General features: G+C 43.8%; 1 protein-coding gene across 11 annotated transcripts in view; it reads left to right on the top strand.

Moving 5' to 3' along the window:
* USP2 (ubiquitin specific peptidase 2) overlaps window positions 1–15,400 on the top strand; it is a 185,761-nt gene that overhangs the window by 147,311 nt on the left and 23,050 nt on the right. For all 11 annotated transcript variants that reach the window (XM_069224849.1, XM_069224855.1, XM_069224851.1 and 8 more), the window contains 5 exons: window positions 8,297–8,408; window positions 9,452–9,562; window positions 12,144–12,208; window positions 14,258–14,361; window positions 14,444–14,524. In XM_069224849.1, coding sequence (XP_069080950.1) covers window positions 8,297–8,408; window positions 9,452–9,562; window positions 12,144–12,208; window positions 14,258–14,361; window positions 14,444–14,524 — 473 coding nt within the window. The remainder of the gene's footprint in view (window positions 1–8,296; window positions 8,409–9,451; window positions 9,563–12,143; window positions 12,209–14,257; window positions 14,362–14,443; window positions 14,525–15,400) is intronic.

Raw genomic sequence — 15,400 nt, 5'->3', positions numbered from 1 at the left:
GCAGACAATTGACATGCTCTAGTAAGGGCTACAAGTTCTGCTACTTGTGCAGAATAGACTCCTTGGAGCCATCCCGCTTCCAAGACCCCTGTCACAGTACATACAGCATATCCTGCTTTCAAAATTCCCACCCCATCTCTTAGACATGAACCATCAACAAAAAGAATTTGGTCATTTTCATCAAGTTTTGTATCCTTGATATCCGGTCGGGGTTTTGTGCAAAATTCAGTCACCTGAAGGCAGTCATGCTCGACGTCTTCAGCGTTCTCAATTTCAGCATGTTCTCCAGGAAGCAAGGTAGCTGGGTTCAACGTGGTGCACCTTTTCAGCTGCACATTCGGTGAGCCCAGAATAGTCGTTTCATACCTTGTGAGTCTTGCTCCAGTCATGTGCTGCGTTCGGGAGCGGGTCAAAAGTATCTCAACTGAGTGAGGGACCATGACTGTTACTGGGTGTCCCATCACTATTCCTTCACTCTGAGTGAGGCTGATACCAACTGCTGCTACGGCGCGCAAACACCCTGGGAGTGCTGCTGCAACCGGATCCAGAGTAGCTGAAAAATACGCTACTGGTCTGTTTACGCCACCATGGGCTTGAGTCAAGACAGACAAAGAACATGCATCACGTTCATGACAAAACAATGTGAAAGGCTTCGTGTAATCAGGCATACCTAAAGCTGGAGCCCTGCACATGCATTCCTTTAATTCAACAAAAGCATCCATCTCATCTCCTTTCAGTTCGATCTGATCCAAGGCATCCTTCTGGGTCAATTTCAGCAAAGGCTTCGCTAGAGACGAGAAGTTGGGAATCCACTGGCGACAGTATCCCACCATTCCCAAAAACTTCCTCACCTCCTTCCTTGTCTTTGGTGGACTCATTTGAAGTACACTTGTAATTCTTTCCTTCATTATTCTCCGTGATCCTTTCTCTATCTGGTGACCCAAGTATTTCACTTTCTTCTGACAGAACTGCAGTTTGGAAGGAGACACCTTGTGTCCATTCCCTCCCAAATGGTTCAACAGAGCAATGGTATCGGCTGTGCAGCCACTTTCTGTCTTTGATGCAACCAGTAAGTCGTCAATGTACTGTACTAAGGTTGACTCGAATGGCAACTCTAACTCTTCCAAGTCTTTCTTTAGAACCTGATTGAATATCGACGGTGACTCAGAGAACCCTTGAGGAATTCGACACCAACTGTATACTCTGTCTAGGAATTTGAAACAAAAGAGGAATTGGCTGTCCTCATGAAGAGGCACAGAAAAGAATGCTTGTGACAAATCGATGACTGAGAACCACTCAGCTTCGCAAGGGATCTGAAACATTATCACAGCTGGATTCGGTACGACAGGGCAACACTTGATTATGATGTCATTTATTTTTCTCAAATCCTGTACAAGTCGGACTTTCCCACTTGGCTTTATTAGTCCCATTATCGGTGAATTACATGGGCTGCTTAATACTTCTTTTAGTACTCCCTGCTTTACAAATTCGTCAATAAGTTGGGCAACTTTCATGAGGGTATCTTGTGGCATGTGGTATTGTGGGGTCTGGGGAAAGACCGCATTGGGCTTTACCATCACTTTTACTGGTTCTACTCCTTTCATCAATCCCACCTCTTTCCCTGTCATGTCCCACACTTCCTTTCCGACTGTTTCCCGTAATTCTGCTGGGATATCTTCTTCAGTTATCATTGGTAAAAGACAAATCAGAGGATACTCTTCGTCAACTGTTTCTATCTCATCCCCCTCTACACTGTCCTCGTCTTCCCCATCATTGCTCGTCTCTATTGTTATTCCTTCGTTTGAACACATGATCGAGCAACCCAATTTACACAATAGGTCTCTTCCTAACAGTGCTATCGGGCTTGAGTCACACACCACAAACTGATGTACCCCTTGATAGTTACCAATGTTGACTGGTATCGGATCTGTTATTGGGTTCGTCAGATGCCTGTTTGCTACTCCCACCACTTGAACTGTCCTCCCTGAGAGTGGCAAATTTGGTACTTCACTGCTCTTAACAGTTGAACGTGTGGCTCCCGTGTCAACCAAGAATGAGACGCGATGACCCATTACTCTTCCTTCTACGTACGGACCCCTTTGATCAACTTCTAGAGATGCCGCAAGCACACAGTCTCCTTCTTCTCCTGAACTTTCACTCTCCCATACGTTGTTTATTCCACTCTCACTGTGTAATGGGAACTGTTGTACTGTGCCGTTTGTGCTCATTACCTGACCCGTTACCTGTGGAGGAACCATCATTTGCTGCTGACTCATTGGTGCCAAAGGTATTTGCATTTGCTGGTTAGGTACCATAGGTAACTGCTGTTGCATCGGCTGCATTTGCGTCATCTGCACACGGGGCATCTGCATCTGCTGCGGCTGCATAGGTTGTAATCCCTGCAATTGATTTATAGTCTGAAAATTTGGGTTTGGACCTCTCATTTTCGGTCCTCTCATTGTCTGAAATGCATTGACATCATTGTTTTGCTGACCAACACCTACACCTGCACCTGCACCTTCCTGCACCACCATTGGGCACTCGCGTTTCCAATGACCTACGTTTCCGCACAGGTGACACGGCATCACCTTCTTCATTGCCTGCACACCTGTCACAACAGTGTTCAAATCCGGACCATTATTCACAAAACCTCCTCTACCTCTGCCTCTGGCCTGTGGCTGAAATGCCATGTTTCCTTGCAACTGCGGCTGCTGTTGCTGAAACACCATGTTTCCCTGCAACTGCGGCTGCTGTTGCGGTACCTGCTGTTGGAACCCTTGCATCCCTGGCAACCCCTGCAGTCCTTGCAGACCTTGCAAGCCTGTCTGAGCCGCCTTAAGCTGCATCATTATCACCTTCTCTTTCAACTTTTTCTGTTTCACCTCAATTTCGTCGCTACAGTATTTCGCATAAGTCAAGACTTCATCAATCGGTTTCGACTGCCAGCAGATCAAATGCGATTTTATCATCTGACTTATCTCTGGTCTCAGCCCTTCCACAAATCTGAACACAAAATGAAGCATATCTTTCGCCTCAATTGCTTCCGTGCCACTGTAATTCTTGAACGCCTTCAACAACCTCTCATAGTAACTATGAATCAATTCTTTAGCCTCTTGGGCAGTTCGATCAATTTTCTGCCAATCCACATTTTTCGCGGCAACCTTCGTCTTCAAATGCTCGATCACCTTATAGTACAGACACATCACCATAGGGGATGGTGCACCCGTCTCTCTGTCTCTCTCTGGTTCACTTGTCGGCCAACCTACAGCTCTTTTGCAATCCTCCCACAAATCTGCCGGAACCACAATCTCGAATAACGTGTTCAGGTCTTCCCAGAGACATTTGGCAAGCTTCACAAACCTATCAGTCTGTTGATACCATTCGATCGGCTTTTCCCTCAGTTTGGGAAAATCATTCGTAAAAGACTGAATATCGCTCCTGTGCCATGGTACATGTACTAATTTTCCCCCTGCTGTCTCCCTCATTGGTAACATAGTTACTGTATCACTACTCTGCGGTCCTTTCTCATTGTGCTCTGTGGCACTGTCCCTCCTCTTATCCTTTCTTTTTACCCATTTGCTTTCCCACTTGTCTAAGCACCTCCACACTTGGGCACTCTGCAACAATTCTCTAAGGTGTGCCTTCATGCCTGCTGATCTCATGTGTTCAAAATCTGTGGTCCCAAAATCCAACCTATAGCTCCTGCTCAAGTGTTTCGTCTTGCCTATGTCAATCCCGTTCCTGTCTGCTACTTCCTGCAAACTTTTATGTACCTTGTTTACTTCTTTCGTGATCTTTGGACATAGATACCTCAACTCCTCTTCCGTGTAGGACTCTAACCTGTTCACACCCATATTTCCTTCCACCAATTCTTGTGCTTCCATGTTCAACCTCATCCTACTCAAGTAATTTTCTCCTTTCCCACTGTCTGAACTTTGTGTGGAATTTAGACTGTTGAACCACTGTGTCAGCTGTTGCGCATTTACCCCCATCAGTGTAGCATTCACATCGACTGCCATCGATGGTTGCGGCAACTTTTCAGTGTTCGATGTTAATGGTATTATCAGTGGGGGGCTCGACCTCACCAGTGTAGACTGAGCACATATGGGACTAAACTCCATCAGGGACCCAGACCCAGTTGGCTGAGTCGCTATCGGAGTTATCCCTGGAGTGTTTTCTATGCACCTTCTTTCTGTCCCATTCTGCAGCATTGGTCCCTGACTGCTCATACCTAAGCTAGGCTGACTATACAAAGGTACCACTGGACCTACGGTAATGGGCAGTGATATTGCATCTGGATTCTGTCCATTTCCCATATTCTGAGGCATGTTCATCCCCATATTATGGGCCATCATTGCCGGCATGCCCATCTGGCTCCCCGTCATTTGAGCATGAACATTTCCTCCCTGCATCTGCTTTTGAGGCATCACAAACTGAGTTGATTCAGCTTGTGCCATTGTTGGCTTGTATCCATTCTGTACACCCCTTATGGTCGGATCTAGAATCATTCCTCCACTGTTATCACTGCTGTAGTACCCTGGCATCTGCGGCTGATAATTTTCTGCTGGTTTCAACACGGGCACATCTGGATACATTCTCCTAACCTGCGGTATCTGTGGGGTGAGCAGTAAACTCGGATCCTTAGATCCCGATGGTGCTCCTGGATTCTGCGTTTCACTGTTCTGTACCGATGCCGGAGGGGCAGAACTGGTACTTGGACCTTGTCCATTCTCCGCATAAGGTGGTGGACGGTCGTTCAGCAATTGCATTATCAACTCCTCATCCTCTAACTCCTCTTCTCTTCTCAACTTTTCCTCGTCCTCTCTATCCTTGGAACACTTCCTGTCTGTCTTACAGGTAGCTTTCTTACCTGTCTCCTCTTCATCCTTAGTAATTGCGGGGAACAATTTTATTCCCTGCAATACATCTGACCTCCACACCTTCTGCGCATTATCCCACCTAGCATCCGCTAGTGTCTTTTCTACCTTCCTCATCCTTGTTTCAAACTTGTTCTTCTGTTGCTGTCTAGCCATGAGTTCCCATATTGCTAGAGCCTCAAACTGTGCTGGCCTTGGAGGTACCTTCATGTCATACATCGTGAATCTCAAATTCTCTAGGACCCTTATATTGAATGTCCCATGTATCGGGAATGCTACGCTCCCATGTTTCTCTGTCCACTTGTGCCATTGCTTTAGCCAAAGACACGGAGCTACCCCTTTTTCCTCCATTACAATGTAAGCTGGTGTACCCTCGGGCGGCGTTTCCTCTCCTACGCTCGCTTTAATGTATGACTCTCCCTTCATCGCGCTCCTGAATGCTTTAAGGAATTTCATTTTCTCGTCTTTTAATTCACAAAGTTTATAATCAATAGGTCACTGTTATTCCACAAAATTTGTAATCAATAGGTGACTTTAATTCCCGGAATACTCTTCACCTGCCTTTCCCCTTCCAATCGAGTCCCACGGACTGCGTCCAATCCGTGCGCGACCCTTCTCTCCAACCAACCTATCCCAGCGCGGCTCTTAGTGACGTCACACTCACACACACTGCGGCTGACAAAGCCTCGCGGCTAGTCCTCCTTCACTCAGCTCCTCTCGTAACAACTTTTTGCATGTATCGCGAGCTACCAAAACTAAAACAGATCTGTCGGTTTACTACAGGAAGGGTAACACAACCGCTTCAGGACCTTAGGGACTTTTCACTAACCTCGGCCACTATTCGATCTCTTTCACCAGCCTCGGTCGCTATTCCGTCTTTCTCAATCCCCACGTTCGCAAGCAAATCTGACCCGCAGACCTACTCTCAACTTGTCAATGATCTGTTCTAGTGCACTTAGAATCTTGTCAAAGCCCGAAGTCGAAGTTTCTTTCACTCCCTAACACACGTACCCACTCGTTGAACACGCCCGATCAACCTACTAAACCGCCCAGACCACAACATGGATCAACATACTCCGGAGTCTCTTGACCTCGCAGGGCCCGTCTCAACAACAACAACCACGTGGACCTTTTTATGCACAAAGCGCCAGACGCACCTGAAGTTCGACGACTTCCCTACTCTCGTACTCGGAGCCGCACCTCCGCTATCTCCATGAAGTTCGACGACTTCTCTACTTCTACACTCGGAGTCGCGCCTCCGCTATCCTTAAAGAAAAAATCCTCACAACCTTTTCACACACACTCTGCGGCAATAAGCTGTGCAAGCGCAAAACCCTAACTTCACTCATACCATCACTAGTACCGCCAACGCTGTTTCCACATCTCTGTTCTCTCCATTCGCAAGCTCCGAGATCCCGGGAAAGTCGCGGTGGACCTAGCCCATCATCATCTTGTCAATTATTTTCATCCGAGAAAATCTAATTCAACCTTCCGAATGAGGCCTCAAATGCGTAACCGTTAATTCGACACCATGTACTCTAATGGTACAGGGTCCCAAAAGACGTAACCGTCCTCTGCTACCATCTACTGATAGAGCGGAACGTGGTAACAATTTACCTGCGTTCGGATGCTCTTTAGGTCGATTAATCTTTTGACTAAGTGGGAACTCTCTGTACTTTTAATCAATCAATCACCGTTTATCGATAATCAATAACGAACATAAGCAACACCTTGAACGACATAACACTTAACAATTAATCCAGAATACATTTCGGCGAACCCTGACCTTTCAGTCAGGAATAACCACACCAGTTTATTGCAAAGTTAGTGAGTTTATTTCCCTATATTAACAAAGCTAGCACGATATAGATGTGTCTCAACACCAAATGATAAACATAAATGAACATTAATAGCTGTCCATATCGTCGGAACAAGTGTAATCTATGTAGCATTTGAATCACAAGGCATTCGATAGTGGCAATGCAAAGCACTAATACGATAATCTGCAATGGGCTAATTGCGTACATTTAGTCAGCATAACAAGATCTCAAATTGCATCGTGCGGCATATGGAATCCTCAACTAACCTCAAATTGGCATCCGCATGTGGGACTTCATGCAAAAACAATTTAGCAACATCAATTTAGAAAACTCCTAGCTAGGGTCCTTATCAAAATCAGCAGTTGGTTACCTAAAAGAAACACAATGCAATTTTACAATTTCCTTTCATAATTACCAATTCCAATCAGCAATCAATGAAGTCTTCGTCTCACAGGTACCGTTTCTCGATCAGCATGGGACGGGACCAAGGGGCAGGGGTGAACGGGGCAATTGCCTCACGGCGGCAAGTTAAGACTACTACTTCATGCAAAGGGGCAAATCAAAGTTAAAGTCTCTAGGGCAAGAATCATTAAAGTCTCTTTCTCTCGACTAGAGAAAGCATCAAAGTCTCTCAAAATGGCGTCGCAGCAAAATGGGTCATAGTAGCTACGAAGTCAAAATGGCGGGATGTCCGAAGATAGAGAGTAATACTCTCAATGGCAATCATAGCGCATAATGGCTACCTTCTTCTCGTGCACCTGGGTTTTATAGACAACAGTTCAAGTCCAGTAGGGTCTCCATTGGTGGGTTCATAGGTTAGCTTCAAATTGACCAATCAAAAACGACAGTTCTCAAGCTTTTACTTAAGCATACATTATCCTTGGAGATGGGTACATAATTTGCAACATTGTCTCTCGATTAGCTTACTCTCAGAGCCTCCATTGTCCGCACCTGCAAGTCGACCTTGAATTAAAGAGAAAATATGCCAGGCTGGCACTAACTTTAAGATAAGCATGTGAACAGTTTCTGTGGAAAAATACAGCTTCAAGCAGAAATACACGTTTAATAGCACAGTGGAAAAATACAAACATCTAAACCGTGAGACCAGGCAACTAGGCCAAAGCCTCCGCTAAAGTAATGCTAAGCTAAAACATTTCAAACAAGCAAATCGTAGCACACGTTTATGATTATGTCGGATTAGTGCAATTCTAATACACCACGTTATATAAAGCACGCGTATAAATGATGGCAAACTACTCTGAGGGCACATTTTGTCCCCGTACAATCTTTATTAGTTCGGTTAAAATCACACATGATTATTTCAGCACTACGTTTATGCGTTAATAAATGTAAAACCTTCATTTTCTGCTTCATCACTGGTGACTGTCAAGAGGCCTACAGACGGTCTACAGGTTATAAATAAAGTTGCAGCAGCTGCAACTTTGATGAAATACGCTTGTGCAACAGCGGCTATTTGAAGGTCCCCCAAACTTTTTTCTGTATACATCTCTTTTCCCCTCCTGATTCTTTCTCTGTTACATAGCTGTGCCCAGTCCTTCACTTGAAACACAATATTTGCGTTATTTTATTTTATCACAGCGTTTGCTAAACTGATACAGACGATGTGGACTGCGCCCACGAATGACGTAGTGAGCCCCTCCGAATTCAAGACCCAGATCCAGAGATACGCCCCCCGTTTCGTGGGTTATAAGTAAGTAGGGATAACGTCACCTCAACTGTGCTAAAAAAGTAATAAAAACAACAAAGTAAACATGGATTTCTAATTGTCACGCATCCTTGTTTCTCATGACCTCTCTCCTCTCATTCTTTCTCGCCCCTTCTCTATGGTGTTCTTTCTCCCTCACTTTCTTTCTTCCTCTTTCTTTCTCTCCTCTCTCCATCTCCTTAACACTCTAATTCTCACTCTCTGTTGGCCTCACTACTTCGCACACTCTACTCCTCTATCTCTCTCCCCATTTCTCTCCTTCCCATTTATTCTCTCATTGTTCTGTTCCTTTTTCTTTCTCTCTCATCCGCCCTCTCCCTGGCTCACTCTTTCTTTGTGTACCCACTCCATCGTCTCTTCTACACCTCTCTCTATCCCTCACTTTCGATCCCCAACTCTCTCGCTTATCTCACTTTCTTCTTGCTCTCTTGTTCTCCCTCTTCTCTCTTGCTATCCTCTCTCTTTCTCTGTCCTCTTCACTTTCTCTGATTGTCTTGCTTTCTTACTTTCTCTTGCTCGGTCTCTCTCCTCTATGCCCCATTTCTCTCTCTCTCTCTCACACATTCTCTGTATCCCCCGCTCTCTCACTCTCCATGCCTCTTACTTTCTATCGTTCTCACTTTTAATGCTCTTTTTCTCACATTTTATCTCGCATTGTCCTCCTTACCTCTCGCTTCTTCTTTCTTCGCTTCCTTCCTTTCTCTTTTTCAATTGCTTTCTCTTGTTTTCACTTCCTTCTTTCTCTTTACGCTCTCCTCAACCTTTCTGTCTTGCTTTTTCTCCCATCTTTCGATCTCTTTGTCTCTTTCTCCATCTCCCTCTCAATCTTTCTGTCCTCCTGCCCCACATCAATCCTTCATCCTCTATCGCTTTTTAACCCCATTCTCTCTTTCTGTTACATTCTCTTTCTCTCTCTCTCTCTCTCTCTCTCTCTGACTTCCTCCCCACTCCGTTTCCCATCTACCTCTTCCTCACATCCTTCCATTTTCCTTTCCTCCTTTTTTTCTCTGCTACCTTTGCTGGTATAGCCAGCAGGATGCTCAGGAATTCTTGCGCTTCCTCCTGGATGGACTCCACAATGAAGTGAACCGAGTGACATCACGCCCCAGAGCCCAGCCTGATGACCTGGACCATCTCCCGTAAGACTTTCTTATATATTCAATTACTTATAGATTGAGCATATCACCATTGACCTACACAGGGCAATTGGTCCCTTTGTACATGTGTGCAGAGGAGAAATAGAGGAACTAGGCATGATCTAAAAACTAAAAATGTGGGTCACCTAAAATGTGTTAAAGCAAGAGAAAAACCTAAGTAGTGATCTTAGACTCCCTTGACTACTTGTTTCTGTCGGTTAATTTGCTGTTTATTGTTTTTCTGCGTCTTCTGCATTTGTTGCACTTGGATCTTGAACTAGGGTAGAAACAAAGTCTGAATTTGACTAAGTTGAGGTGGGTTTGTAGATAGACTTAATTAAGTAACTAAAAATATGCACTAAAAACTTCTTGGTGTGTCTGACTGAGCTTTAAGGTGTCATTTAGGCGCATATTGACACTTTTTGATGCAAAACTGTGCAAACGCAGGTTTGCATCAAAAAGTATAGCACCGGCTTGTGTCATTCCAGAGCGCCAGCCGGGTGCCAAATTTATGGAATCCCGCAAGCTGGCGCAAAGGGTGGGCAAGCGTAAAAAAAAAAGACCTTATCCGGGTGGGGGTGGCGGTATGGGAGAAGGAGGTTTTGCATCAAAAAATGACGTTAGGCTGGTTAGAGGCAAACAAAAAATGCCATTAACCTGCCTAGCGTCATTTTCTGATGCAAAACCATCCAAAAAACATTGAGAATGCCATCAGGATAGACATAAATAGGGCAGGTCATCTCTTGCCATACTGACCGGCAGATGGGAAGGGGAAAGGGACAGCAACTTCACCATAAAAAATGCCAGTTCCTCCACTTCTACTAAAGGTGATGAAACTGAGAGCTGCCCATTTTTAACTAATGTCCTATTTCTACCTTGCCTCTAAGACATTTCTTAAGAGACAGGAGGATCTGAAGCCACAGCGAGAGTAATTTAGATGCATTTAAAGTAAATTATGGAATGTCCAAATCGATTCATTGTAGATCTGTAGAATATGAGTGGGAACACAATATGACGTTTAGTTCTTCCTTGGGACTAGTTTTGGTTTCTTAGATCGGGAGCTTCCTTGTTGAACTAAGGACCAGGAAGTGATGTTGAATTTTCCAGAATTCAGGTCTTGCATGTGTATGATTATCATTTAATAAACCACAAACATGAATGACAAATGATGAAGTTCTAAGTTCATCTTGCCCAAAACCACTGAAACCAATTAGAGTGTTTGCTGCTCAGAGGTGCTTTGAGTGGACCCTTATTCCTGATTGACCTTTGCTTCCTTGTATTGGAAATAGCCTTTTTCCTTCCTAGAAAGACAAAAAAGGGTAACGTAGCTGTTTTGAAGTCATGGTCTCATTTGCCAAGATAGAATCACTTGCTGCCTCTATATTATTTTAGATATACTTTAATCCTTGTCCCTGGCACCATGGAACAGGCCTTATGCCTGTGATATTATTGCCTCCAGTATGTGTGATAGTACTTTTAACTGGAGGACAGACACAGAACAGCCACTGTACTCTTGTCAGCAGTGGCATTGCTGGCCTCCCACCCCTGCCACACTAGGATAGTGTGCTGGTGGCCTATGAGACCATCAGGGCTTTCATCACTTGTTGTTTGCACTAGGAACCGAAAAAATAATCTCTTCTGCACTACTGCTGTCTCTTCAGTGGTACTCCTGGCCTACCACCACAGCTGCACCAAGCTAGCTCCTGGATGACCTGCGCGATGAAAGAAGCCATGCATTCATGCTTGCATTGGGAGCTGAAGTAAGAGCTTTTACTGCACTGCTTTCAACTCAGCAGTTTCGCTGCCAACCCATGGCCATTGCTAAGCCAAACTCGGAGCCTAGAAAGAGAGAGTTATCCTTAAGAGCTCAACTTCCTCCTTCTACACCAGTTAGAGTGTGAGCCACCTGTGAAGGTATGCCACATTTTTTTTGCCGGTGTACATTACACCACCTGCAGTGCAGCACCTAAACAGCGCTGCAGTTGGAGCTGGTGAAATCCCCAGGGGCTGAATGAAAATGACAGTGGGTGCACAGGCACCGCCCATAAAAAAGCACAGTACCACGGGGCAAACACCTGCGTCAAGAGTGTATTAGTGTTTTCCTCATGGTGAAATGTCTGCAAATCCCTGTTAGTTCTTCTGATGTTAGATTTGAAGTGCTTACAGTCTTAATATTTGTGGTGACTAGCCTACCCAGTGGAGCCTGTTCAATAGGCGACTGCAGTCATCCATAGTGAAATAGTTTTATGAAGTTCCTGAAGGGTGAGGATTATTCCCTCTTGAACATTTCTAAATCCAGAGGGAAAACAGTACCTTTAACAGGAGAATTACACTAAAAGACAACAGAAGTGCCCCTGCAAATCTAGCAAGCACACAGCGGAACTCTGCCCTGACATGGGATTCACTCTGCTCAAACCACGCATGGCTTTCAGGACTGACAATATTGACAAGGCAATCATCAAATTTCAAACAGTTATGTGCCCCAGAGGCAGTGTTTCAGAGGAGTCTTAGTGACATGTCCACCTTGCTCTTTCAGCTGAGAACTGCCGCCCTTGTAATATATATGATATCTTTCTCTTTGTAGTGATGGAGAGAAGGGAAAGGAGATGTGGAAACGGTATCTACAGCGGGAAGACAGCAAAATTGTAGGTATGTGTATGCTAAGCAGATTAAGAGAGACCTTACTCATTGAGGGATCTGGGCAAATTTGAGCTGTCCAGTGGCTTTTATAAAAATAACCTATTTTGATAAACCCAGTAGAATAATAAGGAACCTCGGCCTAACCACATCTGTGGCTAGCTGTTTGCCTTAAAAACTTCAGATATGATTGAGTGAAATTTGGGGACTGTTTGCTTATTTGTGCTTAGCAGTTCTGTTTTTCAGTCTTCAGTTTTTGATTGTGGCTTCTTTAAAATTCCATTATAGAAACCACCAAAAACTGTCATAACCTTAAGCACAAAACAAACACAACGTAAATGTCCAAACCATTATCTAAACAGCAATACATACAAAAATGTGTGTCCTTCACCCTCCATTTGATTTCATTACACGTTTCAGCCAGTAGAAACTTCCCTGAGTCTGCTAGCCTGCTGCTGGGGCAGTGTATGATTTTCTTAGTCGGCACCATGTTATTTATTTATATATTCTGCTTTATTCAGGCCCACGCGGGGCCCTAGGAGCACTTTCAGCACTTTGTTACACAATTAGGAAGGCACAGTTTAGTGTTTAGAGGTAGATGTGGAATAATTTACACAATTAAACAGGCACAGCTTCATGTTTAGAGGCAGATGGGAATAATTAACACTCCACAGTGTTAAGTTTAATAGGACAGGTGATGGGTGAGGTCCACATTCCAACGTAAGATGACCTTTGTATCTCATAGTTTAATTTTCATGAATACAATGGTTTTTAAGATGCTCTTCCAAGAGATGTTGGTTTTGTTGTCCTCAAGGATGAACTCGGGGCTTTATAGATGCAGGGTCTGTATACTCCAGTGGTTAATCCACGTTTGTATCCAGTAAACATTAGTTGGTAGATTGTCACGTTATTATTTGATGTAGGGTACCTCATCATGTATGTATGGGATAGTTACATAGCACAAACCTATCCAAAAGTCAGCAGAATGCTGTACCATGGACATAGACGAGAATAAAGTCAACGAGTGGTAGGATAAGTATCTGGTTTGTGGATGGTTAATGCATTGTGATGTAGTGTTCTTTAAAGAGGTGTGCCTACATCTCTTTCCTAAATTGGAGTAGTATTGGGGCAGGCCTGGTGGATACAAGGATGCTGTTCCAAGTCTGGGTTGTATAGATGAAAAAGGCCTGATGCCTTGGTTTTTCTTTTTTGCAGTTTTTAGTTTGAAAGCATCCTGGCTGCATGTGTGCCAAGAATCACCAGAGGGGAGCCAGTAGAGTTCCATCAGGACAAGGGTGTTGTGGTCATATTTTTTCAAGCCCCGGATTAAATGTGCTGCGGCTTGTAGCATGTCCTTAAGAGGTGTAAGTGTTGAGTCTGGTAGGCCGTGGAGTAAGGTAAATGGTTTAACTTTCTTTAGACGAGAGAGCTGGAATCAGGCCTTGCCTGTGTTTGGGATATGTGTTCCTTGAGGGTGAAAAGTTTATTTATAGGGCTAATTCGAGGAAAGACCAGATATGTCCGCAGCAGGTTGTTTCAAAGGTGTCTATGCTAAAGTCAATTACAAACACAAACAAATGTCTCCATGTAGTCCTAAAAACACCCAAGAAGTACCTATAAGCCTAGAAGGTCTTTATTATCGTCTGGGAAGGTACAAAGAAATAGATTGGGGGACCAGTCAGCTGATTAATGAGGAAACCATAAACCACTCAAGGCAAAAAAACTGGTTTTGTGCTAAAGATAAGCATAGAAAGAACATAAAAGACTTGCTAGCATACCTAGATGTAAGTAAACATCCTGTTTGGGCTGAAAATAGGGCAATAATATATGCCAGGAAAACCATCAGAAACCATGAAAAGCATCAGTGTATTTATTTATAACATGACCTCGCAGATTTTCGCAATATTTTTTCAGTCTGTTTGTAAAAGAGATGTTGAGATGCGGTTTGAAAGAGGGAAATGCACATCACACATGTGATTGCTGTTTCACCAGTATCTCTTGATATCGAGGAAATGCGGTGCACAGTCTGTTCACTCATCTCTCATGTATTGTCTCTAACAGATCTTTTTGTTGGCCAGCTGAAGAGTTCACTCACCTGCACTGAGTGTGGATACTGCTCCACAGTCTTTGACCCCTTTTGGGATCTCTCTCTTCCCATTGCTAAGGTAGGTTTGGTTGTTATTTGAGCAGTTTCTTGAGTTGTCAAAGCCTGAACTCCAGCTCTCATTTATTATTTTATCCTTGCAGAAGGGTTACCAGGAAGTGTCCTTGATGGACTGCATGCGGCTCTTTACCAAGGAAGATATCCTGGATGGAGATGAAAAGCCGGTAGGTATTTGAGGAGACAGTCCAGTCACCAGACTGTCACCTTTCCTTTTAGTATCTTACTAGAGGATCTATAGCAAGGTCCTGGGGAAGGGCTATCTCCCAGAAATCCATTCAGTGGGTCCTTTAAGGTGGTGATTAGGCCACATACTATGGGATTCCTTCCTATTCCTGAAGAACAATTTGCCCACCTCCCTGCACTCTGCACCGCTTTCAAGATTCAGGGGGATGGGGGTTGGGGGACAAAGCAGTAAATTGATGCTAAATTAAACTGTAGGAAATTGAAAAATCCAAATCCTACACTTCAAATATTCCAATCTTTTTTCACTTCGTGTTACACTTTATTAAGTTCAAGTCATAATTTGGGCATAGAGAGGCACAGGAATATGTTTTGCTATACCTTTACTTTTTCAAGTTTAAATGTTACTAAATTACTAGACCTTTACCCAGAAATCACGCCTGTTTCCTTCATTATAAGGTTAAAATATTACAAGTATAAACAAACTGGTTAATGGCTATAAAGCAATGATGTACTTGTTGGAATTGAATTCACTTTTCAGCACACAGCAGATATGGGACAACAAATTGATATAAATACAGTTAACAGTGTATTATTCATAGACCCTGAAACATAAAGCTGTGTGATATGAAAGCAAGACAGCACCATATTTGCATACCTTACAGTTGTTGATCATATGCTCAAATTGTTATATTATCGGTGTAAATGAATGGTATTTGCCAAATTAAAGACCAAAACATTGCATGAACATGCTACAAATATCCACCATAGTTATTTATTCACCACCTTAGCTATTTTTCTACAGTAGAGCTGTGTTGATAGGCATTAGTATCTTTCACAGGTAACTGTAGGGTTACAGA

Source organism: Pleurodeles waltl, chromosome 3_1 (assembly GCF_031143425.1).
Source record: "Pleurodeles waltl isolate 20211129_DDA chromosome 3_1, aPleWal1.hap1.20221129, whole genome shotgun sequence".
NCBI classification, from domain to species: domain Eukaryota; kingdom Metazoa; phylum Chordata; class Amphibia; order Caudata; family Salamandridae; genus Pleurodeles; species Pleurodeles waltl.
Note: the sequence above shows the minus strand (reverse complement) of the source record. Positions and strands in the feature narration are given on the sequence as shown.